General features: G+C 53.9%; 1 protein-coding gene across 1 annotated transcript in view; it reads left to right on the plus strand.

The window, feature by feature from the left end:
* The window catches only part of LOC119111282 (dynein heavy chain 10, axonemal-like), a 58,051-nt gene that overhangs the window by 32,924 nt on the left and 2,630 nt on the right, over positions 1-22,497 (plus strand). The window contains 27 exon segments of the mRNA XM_037235101.1: positions 638-833; positions 1,656-1,853; positions 2,127-2,271; positions 2,572-2,758; positions 2,998-3,190; positions 3,454-3,609; positions 4,090-4,277; positions 4,794-5,015; positions 5,955-6,102; positions 6,467-6,602; positions 7,183-7,337; positions 7,528-7,680; positions 8,189-8,419; positions 8,732-8,840; positions 11,036-11,140; positions 11,492-11,550; positions 11,679-11,774; positions 12,129-12,307; positions 14,725-14,884; positions 15,834-16,035; positions 17,244-17,389; positions 18,496-18,657; positions 19,159-19,284; positions 19,593-19,770; positions 20,606-20,817; positions 21,076-21,243; positions 22,000-22,179. Coding sequence (XP_037090996.1) covers positions 638-833; positions 1,656-1,853; positions 2,127-2,271; positions 2,572-2,758; positions 2,998-3,190; positions 3,454-3,609; positions 4,090-4,277; positions 4,794-5,015; positions 5,955-6,102; positions 6,467-6,602; positions 7,183-7,337; positions 7,528-7,680; positions 8,189-8,419; positions 8,732-8,840; positions 11,036-11,140; positions 11,492-11,550; positions 11,679-11,774; positions 12,129-12,307; positions 14,725-14,884; positions 15,834-16,035; positions 17,244-17,389; positions 18,496-18,657; positions 19,159-19,284; positions 19,593-19,770; positions 20,606-20,817; positions 21,076-21,243; positions 22,000-22,179 — 4,390 coding nt within the window.

Below are 22,497 nucleotides of genomic sequence, written 5' to 3' on the forward strand. Positions count from 1 at the left end.
GTCAACATGGAATCTGGGTACAACCGGTCCTAACAATATCACTTAAACACCAGCCGGACCAGGGGAAGACGCCAACAGGCGCAACTGATGTTTTCCTTGAATATCTTGGTAACCATTACAGAACAAACGCTGATTTGTTTCAATAGCTGACATGACAAATTTACCCAGCCAACACTTTTTCTGTTACACATCATGTCCTTTCATCCATTCATGAAGGTCATGTCAGTCAGGTTTTTTGCCGAAATGACCATACAGGGTAACTTGCTTGGAATTGGCACATGTTATTTGTTCATACCATGCTACAAAAATCCAATTTCACGAAAATTTTTGGGACGGATATGTCCCACAGCTCCCACCCCGTCCCCTCTCCATGGTGGTTACACCCATGAATAGAGTTTACCAGCATTGGTCTTCCCAATTCAATTATGGCCCTGGCTTGACGCATTTGCCTACTGCGCGTGCCGCCGGTGACCTCATTGTTCAACAGCAGCACTCCAGCCCGGTGCTGCGTACAGAAGTGATGAGGTGCCGGACGAGTCACGCGCACCACCGACCCGAGGCCGGCCATGTGCCCTTAGGGAGAGCGTGCGGATCAGTGACGCGCACCACTGACCCGAGGCCGGTCCTGTGCCCTCAGGGAGAGCGTGTGGCAGTTCTTCGTGAATCGGTGCGTGCAGAACCTCCACGTGGTGCTGTGCATGTCGCCGACCGGCCAGCAGCTGCAGATCCGCTGTCGCAACTTCCCCGGCCTGGTCAACAACACCACCATCGACTGGTTCCAGCCGTGGCCGGAGCAGGCGCTGTTCGCCGTGGCCAGCGTCTTCCTGGCGGAGGTCCGGTGTCAGGCGGCCGGGGATAGGTCGGGGGGGGGGGGGGGGATTGCTGGGCTTTGCGGGGTGTGTCGGGACGGGGCGGGGCTCCTCAGCCAGACGAGACCGAGTCAGCTCGTCAGGAGAAGGGGGGGGGGGGGGGGGGGGGAGACTGCCGCATGACCAATAGAAGAAGAGCACTCGGGACTATTGTGTTTCCTTCAACAGTGGTTTCCTCTTTCAAACATCGTGAGACGTCTAAGCTCTCCCTTCATTCGCCCAACGTCTGTATATGATGCTATGTAGGGACCATACCTATCGCTTTCAAACAGCGCTTTGTCTTACGGGCGGCGCGTGTGTCGCATGACGCTCGCGCGTGACGGTGCCGTCTGATATCACCAGCCGTGTCGTACCTATACCGCGTCGCCGTCGTGGTCCGCACGTGACGGGTGCCATGTGATATCACCAGGCGTGTCGTACCCATGTCAGGTCGCCGTCGTGGCCCGCACGTGGCGGGTGTCGTGTGATATCATCAGACGTGTCGTACCCGTCGTGGTCCGCACGTGACGGGTGCCATGTGATATCACCAGGCGTGTCGTACCTATGTCAGGTCGCCGTCGTGGTCCGCACGTGGCGGGTGTCGTGTGATATCACCAGACGTGTCGTACCTATACCACGTCGCCGTCGTGATCCGCACGTGACGGGTGTCGTGTGATATCATCAGACGTGTCGTACCCGCCGGGGGTCCGCACGTGACGGGTGCCACGTGATATCACCAGGCGTGTCGTACCTATGTCAGGTCGCCGTCGTGGCCCCCGCGTGACGGAGGCCGCGTGATGCCAACAGGCGGCACGTGTTCCGGACGAGTTTCGAGCCTCGATCGTGGCGCACGTGGTGCAAGTGCATACGTCGGTTCAGCTGGCCAGCGTGCAGTACCAGCAGAAGCTGCGCCGCGTCAACCACTGCACGCCCAAACACTACCTGGACTACATCAAGACGTACCTGAGGCTGCTGCAGGAGAGCAACGAGGACAACCTGGCGCAGGTGTGGAGACGGGCGGCGCCGCCGCCGTCTGCGTCCTGCCAGCTGTGTGCTGGTTACGAGGACAGGGCTCAGCGCCACGCTGACTGTGTCTGAAGTGGCTTGCAGAGCCACTCGGCCCGAGAGCGGCTGCTGGAGGAGGTGTTGCTGATGTCACTGTTAGGCCGTGCCATTGCTGTGGTCTGGGGCACCATGGGGTAACTGTGCTGCTCTTAAGCCTGGCGTAGTGTGCATTCAAGTGCTGGACGAATCTACAGCCGCACGAACTCATTTCAGTGTGAACGCTTAGGCGGTGGCCTGCAGAAAATAGCAGAAGCGCGTGAACAAATTCACGAACTCAATGCGAAACTCGAAGTACAAAAAGTCGCCGTACTGGAGAAATCCGCCGCCTGCGAGAAGCTCATCCAGGAGATCGCTTTGGGTACGGAACGCGCCCGTGGCGCCCCCAGGTGTTGCGGTGCCTCATTGACTGTACCAAGGTAGTTGTCCTTGCGCGATGCCTTCGCGAATGCATTGAACGTTTCGTCTGCGTATGAATGGTACCCATGTGTTTAGCCGGACCCAGTACTGAGCTTTGTGACGGGAATTAAGAAGACGCTGCTGCGCGTAGTGAGGTTAAGGAGGAAAAAATACCAAGCGCTTTCTTGCTGTCATAAAAGATGTTTGTCCAAGGACGGTGAAGTGCAGGTCGCGGGCTGAGAGCAGTGTGTGCGTCCCTCAGGCACGGAGGAGGCGTCACAGAAGAAGGAGTTCGCCATTTCTAAGAGTAAGGAGATCGAAACGAGTAGTAAGGTGATCGCCCGGGAGAAGCGGGAGGCGGAGGAGGTGCTGTCGGATGCGCTGCCCGTGCTGGAGGCAGCCCGACTGGCGCTGGAGGACCTGGAGAAGGCCGACATCACCGAAATCAGGTCTGGCAGCCACCGCGCGCACTCAACGGGAGTATTGCATCGAGTGATGCCTAGCTGAAATATGGTGATGTGAGCGTGGTGATGCCATTCAGCGAATAATACATCCCCAAATCAACACTCTTTCCTGTTGTGTTCTTACTCCCAAAAGTCTAAATGTGCTCTATGCATCTTTGTCATCATTTAGACGCATGACCACAGTTCACTCACCACCAAGAGGTCACGTTTTTCTCGATTGACAGGTCGTTCGCCACGCCGCCCAAACCGGTGCAGGCCGTGTGTGAGTGTGTGGTGGTGATCCGGGGCATCAAAGACGTGTCGTGGAAGGGCGCCAAGGGCATGATGTCGGACCCTTCCTTCCTGAGAACGCTGCAGGAGATGGACGTCGACTCCATCCCACAGTCTGCCATCAAGACCGTCAAGGGCTTCCTCAAGGTTGGACATGCTCAGCTGGCAGGAGTACGTCGACGAGGCGTAAAGAGCGATTACAACAGCTAGTGCCAGCGCGACGGTCATGCAGAAGACGTGGCCAGATTGTGCTGCTGAAAAGGCAGCTCCAGCTCTCATGGGATGCTGGGCTGCACCAATCGGGCCAGTGTGGCGTGGGTAGCGCGGCTGCGTTGCGGTGCTTTGTATGTATGTGTACTGACTGACAGGTGCATGCATTTTGATCACTGAATCGACAAACTGGCCCACAGGAGTTGCGAATGAGTGAGGACGAGATGAGAGCGGTGTCCCGCGCTGGAGCCGGTCTCCTCAAGTTTGTCAATGCTGTGATGAGCTACTGTGACGTGCTGAAGGAGGTGCGGCCGAAGAGGGAGAAGGTGGCTCAGCTGGAAAAAGATTTCTACGCGGTAAGGCGATGTAGAACATGATATTGCCTTGTCCCCTGAAATGGCGTGTTTCGTATATGATATCTGCAGGGTGGTGTAATGCATTCGCAAAACGTATCGGATTTATGGAGCTTTGAATATTCTGTGATCTTCAAAGGTATTTTCAGTCAGCAGCATGCGTTTGATCTGTGTAATGTTTACATAAAGCGCTTTTTTACCCCAACATGTATGCTTTTTTAGCTTACATGTAAGCAAAATATAACACGTTTCAGGCTGTACAGTCGGCAGTTTAGCCAAGACCACCCTGAATCCGTAGCTCGCTCATGAGTGTTTCTTTATGTGTGCAGTTTGGGAATTGCCCTGTCATGACAGCGACCAGCCTCATTAAATCCGCCTGATCACGCCGTGGTGGACATAACCGTCCTGGTCCAGCTGTGAGCCGCAAGGAATGTTGGGTGTACGGCTGCCATGATGACATCTATTATCATCTTATTTTTGCAGGCGAAGAAAGAATTGGACGCCACCAATGCTGAAGTGGAACGAATCGAGCAGCTGATGGCCGAGCTCAATGCCAAGTTTGAGACGGCCAAAGAGGAGCGTGCCATTCTCCAGGCGGAGACTGAGCTGATGATGAAGCGTCTGGACGCGGCCGACCGACTCATCAACGGTCTGGCGTCCGAGAACGAGAGGTGACCATAAACTTGGGGGTGGAATAGTCGCGCAGAGTGCTAGCCTCGTGATGGATTGGTTACCAGTGTCGTCACCCGCCATCTCACGATCGCTCATTAATTGTGCAGTTCTTAATGGGTTGGTCACCAATACCGTCACTCGCCATCTCACGATCGCTCATTGATGTGCAGTTCTTAATAGATGTTCACCAATGCCGTCACCCGCCGCCTCGCCATCGCTCATTAACAGCGCGGCTCCTAATGGATTCGTCACAACTATGATCACTTGCCGCCTCACGATCGCTCATTAAATATGCAGCTCTTGATGGCTTTTCATCACTGAGTACTGAAGGATAGCATCACCTTGTAACGCATTGTAGTGCACAAGATGGAAGAAGGCGCTAGTTTCCTCCCAGAACTTGTCCGAACACTCCTACGCCAGCCATATAACGCCAGCCCACAGAGTGTGTGCTGGGCGCTTTTCCGACCAGCCGGCCGTCGGATGACCGCAGTAGTAGTTAATCGTTCGTCCGCCAGGTGGACGCAGACACTAAAGGAGCTGGGTGAGCAGCGGATCCAGCTGATGGGCGACTGCCTGCTGTGCTCGGCCTTCCTCTGCTACGTGGGCGCCTTCACCTGGGACTACCGCAACCAGCTGGTGTACACCGAATGGCAGGCGGACCTGCTGGAGCGCAGCGTGCCCATGTCACAGCCCTTCCTGCTCGAGCGAGTGCTCACTGACGACGTCGAGATCTCAAAGTACGACAGCCGGGGAGAGGCCCGTGCTGAGGGCGCCGCGACCGAGACCGGTGTCAGACAGGTGGAGGAGGGAGTCAGGGGCAGGCTCGGGTGTCGTGGGAGGAGGGTCACCCACGGTGCGCACGGGTGAAGCTAGCAGGGCCCCTCTTTTCAACTTGTCTGCGTCGCTCATTGCAGTTGACCTGTGAGGAAGGGCTACCCAAAGAGCTTGTGTCCAGCTCCTACGTTCTAGTGTGCTCGCCACCCACATGGAATGATGCAGCGTGTTGTCTCAGACACAGTAGACCTGTGTCCCAGTTATATGCCACTCTTGGATTGGAATGTGTTCCATGCTGTGCTAGCTCCTGAAGCCCTCTGATGTGCTCAGGTGGAATTCACAAGGTCTATTCAGCGGGTGAGAAGTGATTGCTGGTGCTTTGTTCTATCCACAGCATGGGAATGTCTGTAGTTCTCGTGCTTTCCCCCCCAAAAAAAAACTGACTAATTTCGCTAAAGTAAATGCACTGCTATTGTCTGTGGTGGATGCATGCGCCCATACCCCCCCCCCCCCGAGTCTTGGATGCAGGCATAAGACACACGTGCGCACATCGTTAATAACATCTTATCGGAATGCATGGACTCATTGTGATATCATGGGAGTCACTGGCACAGCAACCTGGCATAGCACAGTAGTTTGTTATGATTGTCTTCGGACGTCAAAGGACATTTATTCGCTTTGAAACGGATATGTGTCCTTGCGACTGTTCGTGCCCCAAGAATGACCGTCGAAATTTTCTCGTTTTCAAAGGCCAAAAGTTAAACGTGGCGGTGTCGTGTATCACACTGAAATCGTCACTCCCCGTGTTGTGGATGCCGCACGGTGTTATCTCGTGTATGCAGTAAGACGTGGAGTGTCATAGGCCGTTCTAATGCCTGCTGTTTGCGGGCATCGGCACGCAGATGGAACTCGGAAGGACTTCCTCCCGACGAACTCTCCGTACAGAACGGCATCTTGACCACCCAGGGCTCCCGCTTCCCGCTGTGCATCGATCCGCAGCAGCAGGCCCTGAACTGGATAAAAAAGAAGGAGCAGAACAACAATCTGAAGGCAGGTTATTCGACCATCAAAACATAAAGCAGATTCTCCGTGCATGGGATTCGTTATCATGTCTCTGACTGTCATGCTAGGTTTACGTTTTCACCGCGAGGCAAACGCATGCAAGTTACTGCAAATAACTTGGACGGTTTTTGCTCAACGTGGAGGCACGCGTTTCGTGTTTTTAATAAAACTAGAAACATTCATGGAGGCATGTGAATGCTAATTTTCCTTTCAGTGTGATTTCTTGCGTTGTTTCACGCTACCGTTATGGCGATCGTCTAACCCTATGTTATCTTAGGAAGTTCGAGGCTGCTGAACTAGTCTAACGCTATCACTCACCACGTCAAACGTCACCACCATCACTCCGTTTCAGGTGGTGACGTTCAGTGACAGCGACTTCCTGCGTCAGCTGGAGGTGGCGATCAAGTATGGCTTCCCCGTGCTCGTCCAGGACGTGGAGGAATACATCGATCCGGTCATCGATAACGTGCTAGAACGCAATATCAAAAGTAAGTCTGAGCAAAAGTAAGTAAGCCGCTTCAGTCCCAGTGGACAATACAAAAGCAGTGGTATCGATGCTATCTCCGCCACCAAACTACAGTGACTGCGCCGAGCGGATTCGCTCCTTCCAAGCCATACATGGGCACCGCCTGAATATTATCGAATGACCTGAAAATTCAAAACGTTGTTTGCCACCTGCAGCTGCCGTTAGCTGTGTATGTGTGTGTGTGTGAGCGTGTGCATGCGTGTGTGTGCGCGTGTGTGCGTGCGTGCGTGCGTGCGTGCGTGCGTGCGTGCGTGCGTGCGTGCGTGCGTGCGTACGTACGTACGCACGTACGTGCGTGTGTGCTTCAGCCGATTAGGGGCGCGTGTTCGTGATGCTCGGGGACCGGGAGGTGGAGCTCCTAATTTGCCGCCTTCAGATGCCGCTCAGCTGGGTATGCGTGTGTACGCGCGTGCGTGCTTCAGCCGAGCAGGGACGCGTGTTCGTGATGCTCGGAGAACGGGAGGTGCAGCTCCTGATTTGCCGCCTTCAGCTGCCACTCAGTTGGGTATGCGTGTGTACGTGTGTGTGTGTGTGTGCTTCAGCCGAGCAGGGGCGCGTGTTCGTGATGCTCGGGGACCGGGAGGTGGACTACGATCAGAACTTCCGCCTCTATCTCGACTCCAAGATGACGAATCCCACGTACTCTCCGGCGGTGTTCGGAAAAGCCATGGTCATCAACTATACTGTGACCACCAAGGTAAGCCCTGCTATGGGAAAGGCTAAACATCATCCGTATGGAATCCGTTGGCTGGCATCATCCGCGATCTGTTTGCTGCTGTAATCGCTGTGTCATCAGCGTGCCAGCGTTTGATTGTGGGATCGCATGGTGTGCGTCTTGTGGATGCGCACAAGCCGTTGGTTTGCAATACTTGGCCGGCGCCCACCAGGGTCTGGAGGATCAGCTGCTGAGTGTGGTGGTGGGCTCGGAGAGGCGCGACCTGGAGGAGCAGCGAGAGAATCTCATCTCAGAGACCAGTCAGAACAAACGCCTGCTCAAGGACCTTGAAGACGCGTTGCTTCGAGAGCTCTCCACCTGCCAGGTGGCCGGGGGCGCGGCTTGGTTCGCTGCGGTGTCTCCGCTGCCACCCGTTCACCATAGATCATTGTTGGAATGTGATAAGTGGGTGGACAGTGTCGACGGACTGAAAACGGTGGTGATCTTGTGCCTGTGAAATGATAGCGGCTGTGACCAGTGATACTGCTACAGGGATGACGGGAAGGGTTGGGAAGATGGTCGGGCGGATGATTTGATAACGCGTCATACTTGTTTCCGTCCCGTAAAGAAAGGGCTTTAAGAAACGGTGTAACAATGGAAACAATGTGTGCGCATCAGAAGTCGTGAATCGATCTTCGGTGATTTCCGAAATCTGATCGCGTTTACAACTGTGCTTCCCGTTTCTGCTGCTTTCACCCCCGAGGGCCAGAAATGAGCGCAGGGTGTTACATTTGAGCTCACGGGTAAGAGGATGGTGAGCATCGGCGGGGTGTCTAGCGAGGGTCGGATCAGCGGCTCTGCCGACCCCTGACGCTCCTTGACCTACGCCGCAGGGCAACATGCTGGACAACACCGAGCTGCTGCAGACCCTGGAGGACACCAAGAGCAAGGCCACGGAGGTGTTCGAGAAGCTGGAGCTGGCGGCCAGCACGGCGCTCGACATCGACCGCCTGCGCGACGGCTTCCGGCCGGTGGCCCGGCGCGGCGCGCTGCTCTTCTTCGTGCTCTCCGACATGGCCACTGTCAACTCCATGTACCAGTACTCGCTGGCCGCCTACCTGCAGGTGCGATCTACGGCGCGGCCAGTCGGCCGCGGCGCGTTAAAAAAACGGGGGCCATTGGGTCTGCTCGAGCGGAGTTCAGCTGTGGAGATCTCCTCTGCGGTGATATTTTCGGAGTATGTGGCCAGACCATTAGTTCAGGAGCTACGATGTCCCGCAGCGCGCCTTATTCTGGATTTACCACATGCCGCTCGCCTGGCACGAATGCTCTCCGTGGTATTGTTGGGAGCCGGAACTAATATCGCAAGACGGGACGATTCCCTTGGCCCGTTATCGCATATGTTATGAATCAAATATAACATGTGTTCCCCGCAGGTCTTCTCCTACTCATTGAAGAAGAGCATGCCCGACACGGTGCTTGCAAAGCGGCTGAAAAACATTATAGACACCCTGACGGAGAACGTTTATGACTACGGCTGCACGGGTAAGTCTCCGCCCGCGACCCTCGGACCGTGCAAGTCCTGATCGGTCGCGGGACGTATTGCGTTCATATACACCGCATACATTCATTCGTGCGGAGGGATCTTGTTTGCCGCACCTTCATTTCGTCATAGGTAAACCACAGGGAGAGGTATGTTAGGGGACCTGGTGCGGTGGGGCCGTTAGAATGACAATACGCGAGGTTTTGCCAGTGGGATCAATCGAATGGCGTGCCGCCTTGAGGATCAGCAGCCGTAACATACGGACAGCCAATAAAACACTCTGCTGTCAAAAGTCAGAGACGCGTAACTAGCAATTTCATAATTGTTCAGGGGGAACGTTTTTGTGTGTGTTATTTTAATGGCATGGTCGTACATAAGACGTAAGTGTGTACCGATCGGGAGACGAAATTATCATTTATCTAGCAAAGTAAAAATTACAAGGACTGGGAATCGCTACAGTCTTAACTCAGGGCCGGGGCGTCTACGCAAAAATCGAGCATATGTTGGGTGGAGAGCGTCAGACATGGTGTCAGGCATGCCCGTTGTGATTCACAGGATGATGGTAGGGTCTTGGTGGTAAATAGCCATTGTGTAAACACAGCGAAATTGCTATCCTGCCCTTTTATGAACGACTGCAACGCACGTGTGTGACAGCAGCACTTCCGCCGTGAAGATGCTCTTATTTGCACGGATCTGGAAACAACTTGAAATAAGCGTTTTTCGGTGGCAAAAACGCGTAACTGCTCAATTTACAACTGTTCGCAATGACAAAAAACGCGTATCTTCACAAAGACGCGCTTTTGACACAGTACTGACGCTGATCGTTGGTGACAAAACCGCGTATGTAAGCACATGCGTGTTTTTTACCCTGAAAACAACCGCGTGGGAACAATTAAGCCTCGTGTATCACAGATACGTGTCAGTAACTCGTTTCTGTCGTTGGGAAACGTCACAGACACAGCGAATTTACCAACCTTACATCCCTTTTAATTATTTTTAAAAGCATTAATGCACACTTTACCTGGTCAAAATATACAGCTCGTCGAGACAAAACTAATGATACCAACAACCCAATTTGGAGGACGAAATGTTAGTTTCGTATTGCTGACTGAAGGCGGCAGCACTACTGTCTTATGGTAGCAACAAGTGAGTGTGCTGGCCCCGAGTCTATTGTGGGGTCATGCCGTCAGACATCGAAGAACGCGCGACCCGTGATTTATGCCATTTTGATGTGCTTGGTTCAAATGACCTCTTTCGTGCGGACGTAAAGTGAAGATGGTGTTGTTCCCATCTCCCTGACCTGGTTGTTTAATCATTGGGGCTAACAATGTCACGCATGGTTAGATTCTGTACGGGAGAGTCGAGTGTAATTGGACTCGGCTCATCGCGCTGGCGCCGTGATTATCTGGAGCATTTGGTGTATGCATGTCTGACCTCTGGGCTTCAGGTGGCGAGTGGGCGGTTGGAATTTCACAAAGCCGCGTGGCGTAATAACGCCGACACTGCCTGCGCAAAACGACGAACGAGAAGTCCCTGAGTGTATTCGTATTCGAGTGATCTCATGCTGACCTTGAGTGAATTGTAAGCTTACGAGTGGTCAACTAACTGCAATTCTGTGAAGAAAATTTTTATTGGACAGTATATTCTGGTATAAGGACGCTCGCATCCGGCAAGTAAAAGGCAAAGCAAACTACGTTAAGGTCCAGAGTCCCGCATATAACATCGCTCTTGTTATTCTTTTCTAGTACTTGAGCAATCGAGGAATTATGTGGTCCTACGCAATAATGTGCATTGAAGTTAAACATTCTCACTTTAGATCATAAGGATTGTTTCATGCCTTCGTTTATCCAGTACTTCCCGGCGTCATGGTGGCTGGTAGTTGTTGGATAATAACTTATAATGCCGACACACAGGAGCTCACAGACTGGCCTATGTTAAGCGGTCCAAGGACGCGTTTGCTCTAGTCGCACGAGTTCCGGTCAGCACGATTGTTTGTTTGATGGTCAGCTGGGCGGCGCATGACCAGCCATGCCTCACCTTCCGGCAGGTATCTTCGAGCGACACGAGCTCGCTCGGTGGTCAGCTGGGCGGCGCATGACCAGCCGTGCCTCCCTTCCCGCAGGTATTTTCGAGCGACACAAGCTCGCTCGGTGGTCAGCTGGGCGGCGCATGACCAGCCGTGCCTCCCTTCCGGCAGGTATCTTCGAGCGACACAAGCTGCTGTTCTCGCTGCAGATCACCGTCACACTGCAGCGCAGCGAGCAGCTGGTGGTGCAGCCCGAGGTCGACTTCTTCATCAAAGGTGCGCCCGCCGCCGTCGGCTGACGCGCCCGCCGTGTCAGAGATCGTGTTTCGGCGTGTTCCGTTGTTTTGCGCCAGTAGAACAATTTTTTGTTTACTGGCAGGTCACCAAGCTGCGTTTTGCGCATGTGGCTTGCTTGTGTCTAGAACTGATGATATATATATATATATATATATATATATATGTATATACATATATATATATGTATATGCATGTTTTTATGCATATATATATATACATACATATATGTATATGCGTATGTATGTATGTTTGTATGCATGCATGCATATATGTATGTATGTATGTTTGTGTGCATGCATGTATGTATGTATATGTATTCTCTTACTCCAGGGAATGTATCCGTCGAGAAGACATCACTGGCGAAGCCTTGTGACTGGATACCAGATAAGGTGAGCAGGCTGTCAAACACCCTCTGATGGTTATTCGCATCTCTGGAACAATACTTTTCAGGCCGCCTTAATTGGTGAGGTTCCTGTCGCTAGAGGTCCATTTACAGATTCTCTTTACATTTCCTCAGGGCTGGGAGGACATCTGCCGACTGACACAGGATTTCTCGGACCTGTTCGGGAATCTTCCCAGGGACCTGAAGAAGCGCGCAGAAGACTGGCATAAGGTGCGTAGAAAAATACGATTCCATTAATGCGATCTATTGCGTTGTCGGTTTGCAAATGCCTGCGAGTGTTCATAGATCACTGTCAGTCATCTTCGGGAAGTGCCGACAATATACAGTCTGAAGCGTGACAGGCTCCTCCTCGGGCCAAAAGGCGAAAACCGCCGATGGTGGGTCTTACTAGGCAACCATTTCGAAGATTCTATACGATTCCGGTAGTTGCGCCGCGCACTGTGCCGGCTGGCATTGCTGAGCAATGTCAGCCATGCCAGCAGCAATGTCAGCAGGACACCCGTCCGCCCTGCCCGCACCTGACCGGGCGCGGCGTCGTCTCTGATCGGCGGTGTGTGCTGCCAGTGGTACAGCAGCGACCGTCCGGAGGCGGAGCCGCTGCCGGGCGTGTACGAGCGCCAGTGCAGCCCGTTCCAGCGGCTCATGCTGCTGCGCTCGTTCCGCGTGGACCGCGTCTACCTGGGCGTCACCGACTACGTCACCGAGATCATGGGGGAGAATTACGTCACGCCGCCGGTGCTCAGGTGAGTGGGCTGCTCGATTCAGCCCTGTACAGGCTGCTGACTGTCGGCGTCCGATCGAGCCCTGTACAGGCTGCTGACTGTCGGCGTCCGATCGAGCTCTGTACAGGCTGCTGACTGCTGGCGCCCGATCGAGCCCTGTACAGGCTGCTGACTGCTGGCGCCCGATCGAGCCCTGTACAGGCTGCTGACTGCTGGCGCCCGATCGAGCCCTGTACAGGCTGCTGACTACTTGCGCTCGATTCAGCCCTGTACAGGCTGCTGACTGCTGGTGCTCGATCCAGCCCTGTACAGGCTGCTGACTGTTAGAGCTCGATCCAGCCCAGTACAGGCTGCTAACTGCTGGTGCTCGATTCAACCCTGTGCGGGCTGCTGACTGCTGGTGCTCGATTCAACCCTGTACAGGCTGCTGACTGTTTGCGCTCGATTCAGCCCTGTACAGGCTGCTGACTGTTGGTGCTCGATTCAACCCTGTACAGGCTGCTGACTGCTGATGCTCGATCCAGCCCTGTTCTATTTGCCCAAGCCTTATGTCCTCGGTTGAGCAAGAAATTCGTGCCTATGATACCATTAAACCTCATTTGTACCTGCGATATGTTGATGACATTTTAGTCGACATCAAAGATCTTACCGCTCTGAGCACGTCGAAAGCCAAACTATTATTTGTATCAGGCCTCAATTTTACCATCGAGGAAAGCTTTCGGAATAGAATAAGTTTTTTGGACATATCAATGAATGCTTCAGACGAGACTTTTGCAGCCAGCGTCCACCGGAAGTCTACTGACGCCGACAAAGGCCTGGACAGAGAGAGCATGTGTCCCGACAGGTACAAGACCAGTGCTATACGGACTTACATCCACCGTGCCCGTACGCATTGCTCCTGATGGACCCTTTTACACCTGGAGCTTAAGCGAGTCAAACAAATCGTAGTCAACAATGAATACGGCCTGCGCACTGTGGAAGATCAGATCAACCGGACCATGTCTCAGTACCTGAAACCGAAACCAAGAACAGAACATCAGAATACGTACCACCTGTTCTTTAAAAAACTGTGTTGCCACCTGGATATAAAGCTGACGAAAAAGCTCTGCAAAACATCGTCCACCACAATTGCCAAACGAAGGATCCCAATGGCACCATTAAACTCAACATCTCTTGCCAGAGTCCGACTGCATCCTCCTTGAGCATGCAAAGTAGCACTTCGCATGATTCGGGTCCACTCAAAGAAAACAACGTCATGCATCACTATCAATAGCAAGATAGGAGACTGTGCGCTTTTTCTAACAGTGCATATATTGGCCACACAACAACGACACTTTCCAGACGCCTGATTACGCACCTAGAAAACGGCGGCCCACGCACACGCACGGAGACCCAACACAAAACCCACCTGACACGCCAAATGCTAAACAACAACACAAGAGTCATCGCACGCTCTATATGTACATCGGCAGAAACTCGTCGTCCTAGGAGCAATATACCTCCGCGAATGGGATCCTCTCATTAACGGACAAAACAATGCGCGTGGAGCCCTCCACCTGTACGGAGGGTCACCGTTAGAGCGGAGAGCGCAGAGGTATTAAGTGTTGCGTGTCGCAGGTATACATTGGTACTTGACAATGATGGGTATGTGTAATGCGTGAATGCTTGGGTCTGTATTGCGGTATGTATGTGGTATGTTTCGCCATATCCCGATACACCGATATTGTAAAAAACTGATGCATTGTGACTATTCTAACATGAGATTCACGTTAGAATAGTCACGAAAGAATCTGAGTTTTACAGACGCGCGATTATATCGACTTTGCCTCAAACTGTCATTCTAGAAAATATCTTATGAAGGATGAAACGTTGGGAATATAACTTATACCGGGTCATGTAATATGACAATATACACCTTTTATCATGAGCTTTGGTGCCATTTTAAATGAGCATCGAGAAAAAGTGAAAGTCGTCATCAGATTTATTGAGAAAACATCGAAAACATCATTCAGTAATGAGTCCGCTGTGATTTTAACAAAAAATATGCTTCCTGACTTTATAATATATATATATATATATATATATATAAATATATATATATATATATATATATATATATATATATATATATATATATATATATATTGGTAGCACACGGTGTTGTTTTCCCCAGACGCTAGTCTTATCTAGGACATCATCTGATCTGCGTGAGACGACCGGACTACTTCCATCTGTGTTTACGGTGTCGTGGTCATTGCGGCTTTGTGACGCACTCAGCAGCCGAGGCTATATGGCGTCGCCTGCCTTTCATCCTGGCGGTAAGGTCATTCACCTCGGGCTGTTTCCGGTGTCCGCCTTACACACGAACTGGTAAAACAACTGCTGAAGAGCGGCGCGGAGCGTGAACACTGGGGTGATTGGCCGCCGGTGCTGGCCAGGTTCGAGGCGATCCTGGAGCAGTCCGCGCCCACCACGCCCGTGGTGTTCATCCTGTCGCCGGGAGCAGACCCGGCCGGCGACCTCATCAAGCTGGCTGACAGGAACGGCTTCGGCTCCAGCCGGATCAAGTTCCTCTCGCTCGGCCAGGGGCAGGAGGAGGTGAGCTCGATGTAACGCGTGGACGTGCGTTACAGCAGCGATGGTAAGCTGCTGTTGAATTTTGGAATGTTGGCGTGGCTTGTCGTATGCCACGTGGTTGCGTGGCCTGCAGTGCAGGACCAGTTGAAAGAAATAGACATGGATCGATGTCAAACCGGACCATGTGCATGTTACGCGACCGTGAGTGGCCCGCGGGAAAGCGGATTCATGGATCGTGCTGCCAGTGTCACGACTCTGCTAGTTCTGCTACAAGACTTAGGAACAATTCTAGATTTAAGTCGCTTCTTGCATTTTGCTTGTTATGCCATCATCGACCGGTGCAGCCCGTTAAAGAGCTTGCCATCAACGACCGGTGCAGCCTGTTGGAGAGCTTTTGGAATGACCGTCTCGCCTGAATAGGGTCTCATTTTTGCCCCCAAAACAATTCTAAAAATATTTTACAAAATATTTTGAATCCCGTTTCACAGATTGGGGCAGTATAGCAGACGTCCACATGACGTCAAGTGCATTCGGGGCTTTGCATTGTATTTGGGCCTTTGTTCAGAAGACGTAATTTCCATGCGCCGCGTTTGACACCTCTTTCGCTATAAAGCTGTTTCTTATGCACCTGCAGTGTCAGGTGGATGTACTGCGTATCTGTGCCGCCAGAGAGCAGCATTCCGCGCGGGTACAATGTCAGACTGCTATATCGCGCACCTGACCCCGTCAGACCGCTATGCCCCACGCACCTGTAGCGTAAAACGGCTGCACTGTACATCTGTCCCGTCAGGAGGCCGTAATACGCGTCCTAGCCGCCTGGCTGCTGCGTACTGTGCGCCTGAACGGTCAGACTGGCGTACTTTGTGCACAGGCGCTGCCCGCTGACTGTATCATTATGCGCCTAGTCGCCAGACGGCCACATTGTGCATCCGCGCCACCCGACGGCTGCATTGTGCCTCCACACCGGCAGACGGCGACCCACCTGATGGAGGCGGCCGTGGCGCGCGGCCACTGGCTGATGCTACAGAACTGCCACCTGCTGGTCAGCTTCCTCCGACAGCTGGAGAAGGAGGTGGAGCAGCTGCACAAGCCGCACCCGGACTTCCGGCTCTGGTTGACAACCGACCCCACACCGGGCTTCCCCATCGGCATACTGCAGCGCTCCTTCAAAGGTGCGGCCGCCGGACACAGTTTCACTGTTTGGTCGGCTGCGTGTACGTCACACCTTATTAAACGATGCCTCGCATATATATATATATATATATATATATATATATATATATATATTGTTAGCGAGCAAACGGGCCGTCGCTGCCGGCGCGGCGGCGGCGGCTCCGCGAGGGTGTGAGCGGCCCCTCTGCCGATTGGTTCCCACCATCTGGAGCCAATAAACCCACGTGGGTTTATGGAGACACGCGCGCGGGGACGCACGGTCCCTGCCGAGCAGTCCACGTTCAGACTCCGCCGGCGCGGCTTGATGCTAGCCGCCACAGCGTTTACGATGACGACGACGACGACCTCGGAGTGTGCGACGCCGCCCTTCCAACCCCTCTGTCACCTTTGCCTTGCAACTCTTTGGCTAAGAGACTCTTCCCTTTCAACGTCTCAAGTCGATGGTCCTCCGGAATACTAACGAACTCTTTCGCACAAACACACACACACACACACACACACACACACACACACACACACACACACACACACACACACACACACACACACACGCACGCACGCACGCACGCACGCACGCACGCACGCACGCACGCACGCACGCACGCACGCACGCACGCACGCACGCACGCACGCACGCACGCACGCACGCACGCACGCAGTGTTGCTGTCGACATTATCCAGAGCGATCTCTTCGGACAACGTTTTTGCCTAGTGTTACTACAAACAGCATAGATACTGTCAGAGGGCCTAAAATGTGCTCGATAAGCTGCAGGGTAGTTTTCTTAAACGCATGCAAACCCACGCAATCGCACGTGCACTCGCACGTCGTCAGTGACGTGCAACGAACAGAAATGCCACTTGATGGCAGATCGCGGGAGCGACAGTGTTCCCTGTGTCTGGTCAATTTTAAATGGTTGGGCTGGTACGGGACATCAGCCATCGCGCGCCAGGATCTGCTCCGTGGTGGCTGTGTTGAGCAAAGTAATCTCGCACGTAAGTGACATGTCTGCTGTCATATACCATCCTGGATATAATCCGCCCGGACACTTCCCATTCAAGTTCAACCATTCTCCGTATTGTGCGGTATTCATATGGAAAGTGGATGTTTTTCTTCGCTGGAAGGCATCGCCGTTGACGTGTTTACCCACACCCAAGTCACCATGCGCCGCCGACGGGTCTAAGCCGGCCGTTAATGACCTTTTGGCAGTGGTGACGGAGCCGCCGAACGGCCTGAAGCTGAACCTGCGCAGCACATACTTCAAGATGCCGAGCGCCGTGCTGGACACCAGCTCGGAGCACCCGGCCTTCCCCACGCTGGTCTACGTGCTCTCGTTCTTCCACGCTGTCATACTGGTCCGTCATCTACGCTCTGACACGCTTACGTTATGCGCCCCAAAGCACGGAAACACAATTTTCTTTTAGACGTGGTTTTTGTTTTTCTTTGCGTTTTTCTGTTTATTTAGCACCGCAGATTTCACGGATTGTAACGCGTGCGGCACCTGGGCGCCGTTTGATACAGGACAGAAACGTCACACCGCCATTACGTGGCAGCCAAGGACACACATGGGGGACACAATAGCCAAAGTCTGACGGCCCTCCGCGCCACTGAGGCGGTGTGTCCGACACAGCAATGTGACGAGTGGGTTAGGAGAGCGAAACGTGAGTGGGAGAAGTAAGGCAACAGGTGGATAACATATGGAGACGCAGGTTGATTCAGACGATGACATCCTGAAGGGCGGTCTTCGTGAATGTTGGAGGTAATAGGCAGGTGGACAGGCCAGCATAGAACACGGTAGATGGGGCGGAGAGCGCTCGAGGAAAGAGAGCGTAGGAGGGAGAGAGAGAGAGGGAGAGAGAGAGGGAGAGAGAGGGAGGGAGAGAGAGGGAGAGAGAGAGAGAGAGAGAGAGAGAGAGAGAGAGAGAGGAGAGAAGAGAGAGAGAGAGAGAGAGAGAGAGAGAGAGAGAGAGAGAGAGGAGAGAGAGAGAGAGAGAGAGAGAGAGAGAGAGAGAGAGAGAGAGAGAGAGAGAGAGAGAGAGAGAGAGAGAGAGAGAGAGAGAGAGAGAGAGAGAGAGAGAGAGAGAGAGAGAGAGAGAGAGAGAGAGAGAGAGAGAGAGAGAGAGAGAGAGAGAGAGAGAGAGAGAGAGAGAGAGAGAGAGAGAGAGAGAGAGAGAGAGAGAGAGAGAGAGAGAGAGAGAGAGACGTGTCCCCCGATATCAAATCTCCACGCGGCATTGCTCCAGGTTGTCACTACGAACGTCAATGCTGCTGTGGAGAGGGCGAGGAACAACGCTGTTACCATGCGCTTCAGCTTACAGTTTCGTCGACGTTGAATCAGTCGAGCAATCTTATCTAGATTTGGAGGATTTATTTGCGTGGTGGTAGCGATATGTGTAAGCATGTCAAGCCAAATGCGTTCTGATACTGTGACTAACAACGCTGCATGTGCTGTTCGGCCCAGGAGCGGCGCAAATATGGCCGTGTTGGCTTGAACGTGGCCTACGACTTCAACGAGTCCGACTTTAACGTGTGCCTGGACCTGCTGACCACGTACCTGAACAAGGCGCTGGAGGCGCAGGACGTGCGGCTGCCCTGGGGCAGTCTCAAATACCTGATGGGGGAGGTAAGAGGCAGAGCACCGCGGAGTCGAGCTCTGCGCCTTGGTCTGGATGACAAAGTCTGTTTCAGCTAAGAGGGATGATCCGGGATATCGGCACATGCACAACACGGCATATATCATATCAGCAATATTGAAACATGCGCAATGCCATCATCCGACTGTTCCGTGCGAATTGGATTCTGCGCTGCCGCTTGCCAGATGACCGCCTTATACCTGGCCATGGGAATTGGGTCCAAAATCACTTTTGTTTTGGTGTTAGCACTGCTGTCTGTTTATTGCAGCAGCATAATGACGCTGGCTCTGTTGGCCCAATTGACCAGGCTCCATGTTCGGCTGGGTAAAGCAGAAATGGGAGAACGGTCACAATGTCTGGTTTGTGTGTGCGCTTACGGCGTTCTGCTTGATTGTCAGGAAGGAACCAGATTGCTATCAGAATTGTGATGCTGTGTAAGGCTTGTTTGTTTCGTTTGTTGTGTATAGCAACTGTTGTTTCTTGGTTTTCAGGTCATGTATGGTGGTCGAGTCATTGACGACTTTGACCGTCGTGTGGTGGCTACATACATGGAGGAGTACATGGGGGATTTCATCTTTGACAAGTTCCAGCCCTTCCACTTTTATAAAGACACCGAGGCGAGTGGAACATATATAAGCCTATCGTGTCTCGAATCTGTTTCTTCTCACTGGTAGCGGTGTCTGGCCATCATGCCATCTGGCCAGATGCCATCATGATGATGTCTCCATGATGCCATGATGCCATCATGCCGTGGCCATCTGGCGAAATGCAAGTACCACTTCGCAAGTGTCCAGCCTGTGGATGCAAAAAAACAACCGTTGTCCAGCCCTGGTTCACATCCACTGCGCAGTGCCAGCTTCATTGCACACCCGTTTATTGCTTTGAGCCTGCCAGTTGGCCTGACCTGCCTGATGTCATGTGACAGGTGGATTACGCGGTCCCGGAGGTTGGCAACCGGGACAGCTACATCACCAGCATCGAGGAGCTGCCGCTGGCCAGCGGACCCGAGGTGCTGGGCCTCCATCCCAACGCTGAGATCGGCTACTACACGTTCTCCGTGCGCGACATGTGGCTGCACTTGGTGGAGCTGCAGCCGCGAACAGGTCGGTTCGCTGCACAGCGCCGCCGTCGGCGCTCAATGACGGATATTCAGTCAATACGCACAGTGTGCCCATTCACCAGAGCCAGAACGCGAACTAGGGCTGCGGGCGATGTTGATACACCGTTGATGGTATGGGCTTTGATCCTGTGCCAATACAGTACTGCTTCCCAATGCGGCCACGTTTGCCACATATAGTCCCTTTCAGGTGGGCTCCACATTATTACGCACCAACGCGCGCTTTAGAACTGCGGGCCGTACGGTAGGTACTGAATCATCGTGATGAAGTCCTACATTGCCTGATGCATGGGGAAGTGGGGATCGTCTTTAATGCACAAAACCATGCTGCGGGAAAATATTGCGTCCGTGTTTTGTGCGGCTTTTCGTTAAGTCATGACACTCGGTGACACCGCACATTTCCTTTGGACAAGACACACATGGAATAATGAATTGTGTCTTAAGATATATAAAGTGTAGCCGGTTTTTCATTTATAAGGCCAGCGACAGCCAACAGCCTCAGGTATAAAACTGCCGCATTCAATTATGTCCTTTATGTCGAAGAAGCGCTGTTAAAGAGTAATTACTTAAGTTTCGTGCGTGAAGATGCCTGGAATGCGTGTCAACAAGTGCTAACACGACATGCAATTCATCAGAATGATACCTCAGAATGATCCTGTTTCAGCGTGTTCTGTCGCGCGGCAACACCAGCATGCCACCTTGTAGTCAGTTGGCCGCGCTCTTGAGATGCGTTGCCGGCACAGCGGGCATACTCCGCCGCCGTCAGTGCGGCCGAGCGGCGCTCAGCGGGCAGTGACGCCGCGCGCGTGCCGCCCCGGCAGGCAGCAGCGAGTCGGGCGTGAGCCCCGAGGCGTTCGTGGAGAAGCTGGCCTCGGACATCCTATCGAGGATGCCGGCGGCCACCGACCTGCGCCGCCTGCGACGACAGTACGCCGCCAGCATGACGCCCACCACGGTGGTGCTGCTGCAGGAGCTCGAGCGCTTCAATTACCTCATCAAGAAGATGCTGCAGACGCTCTCCTCGCTGGGAAAGGTGAGTGGAGCAGTCTGATCCGCGTGATTAAGGTCCGCCGCCCGTACGTCGCCAGGCTGATATTTAGTAGTCCCTGTGTTCTTGTTTTGCATTCTGTTTTGGTAGGGTCAGCCCTCTCTCCAAATATTGGGTTGCTGGACTCGTCTCCGTTTATGTCGGCTTTTTGTCACATGGAATTTGCGGTGTCCATACGGTGGCTGACGTTCGCAACAGCGACGGTGTCCGAAGGCGGCTGGAGACGTGTGTCTGTGATGGCAGGCACTGGCCGGGGAGATCGGCATGGACGCCGAGCTGGACAACGTGTTCCGCTGCCTCTACAACGGCCAGCTGCCCGACTCGTGGCGAAAGCGAGCCCCCATCACGTGCAAGGACCTGGGCGGCTGGATGGAGCACTTTCAGCGCCGCGTTCAGCAGTACAGCGACTGGGTGCGTTTCGGACCGTCGCGCCGCTCTCCCGTCGGCCGGGCTGGCCGGGCCGGGCTGTATGCCGGGCAGGCAAGCCCCCCCGACGGGCTGCGCAGATTAGCTGCCGGGTTTAAGTGGTGACCAATGATGCGTGTAGGTATGGGAGAAAATTATAAATGATAGATGATAAAGGCAGATGACTGCCATCAGCGTTTTACAATGGCTCCCAGTGTGGTTCAGGTGTCGTCAGTGGAGGGCATTAGCGCTAGGAGGCGACGAGTACCATTTTGGGGAGCGGTAATCATGTTAATGCTGCTTCACGCAAAGGAAGACCGGCTGATGACAAGCGTCCTCAGCATTCGACATTTATAAACATCAACCTGCCCTAACAACACACCTCACCAGTGCAGTGTAGTGTAGGCCGGGCGGCTGCGGCCCTCCGACTACCGACTGACTATCCCCAGTGTATAGCCGGCGGCTGCGGCCCTCCGCCCGGCCCGACTGTCCCCAACGTATAGCCGGCGGCTGCGGCCCTCCGTCCGGCCCGACTGTCCCCAACGTATAGTCGGCGGCTGCGGCCCGTTGCCCGGCCCGACCGTCCCCAGTGTATAGCCGGCGGCTGCGGCCCTCCGCCCCCAGCGTATGGCCGGCGGCTGCGGCCCTCCGCCCGGCCCGACTGTCTCCAGCCTGTGGCCGGTGACCTCGGCCCGACTGTCTCCAGCCTGTGGTCGGTGACTGCGCTCTGCCTGACGCCCTCTGCTCCCGCCGTCCCGGCAGATCAACTGTGGCGAGCCGCAGGTGATCTGGCTGTCGGGCCTGGCCATCCCCGAGTCCTACCTGACGGCGCTGGTGCAGGCCACCTGCCGCAACTTCGGCTGGCCGCTCGACCGCGCCACCCTCTTCACGGAAGTGACGCAGCACACCAACCTGGAGGAGGTGCACGAGCGGCTGACAGGAGTGAGTCGTCCACCGGGCCGCGGTGCCGGCCGCGCGCCGTCACGCGGCTGCCTATGGCCATAACAAGGAAGTGAACTGTCAATAACTCCGTGTGGGGACAAACATCCCTGAGAAACATTTCGTTTGTGACGTCGTAGCTCAGTGGCCTGACCAAGCATCGAATATCGCTCTTGTCTAGAGTGCATGCAATCTTTTGCTTGCTGGGCATGCAAAATTTAGCGTGGCCACCTGAAAGCGTTCGGAAGTTGTTCCTGATACTCAAAGGGGAGGGTTACTTCTGTCTCTCCCCCCCCCCCCCCGCCAGGCGGTTGTGGGTTG

Source organism: Pollicipes pollicipes, unplaced genomic scaffold, assembly GCF_011947565.3.
Source record: "Pollicipes pollicipes isolate AB1234 unplaced genomic scaffold, Ppol_2.1 Scaffold_7261;HRSCAF=8764_pilon_pilon_pilon, whole genome shotgun sequence".
In the NCBI taxonomy this organism is placed as follows: Eukaryota; Metazoa; Arthropoda; class Thecostraca; order Pollicipedomorpha; family Pollicipedidae; genus Pollicipes; species Pollicipes pollicipes.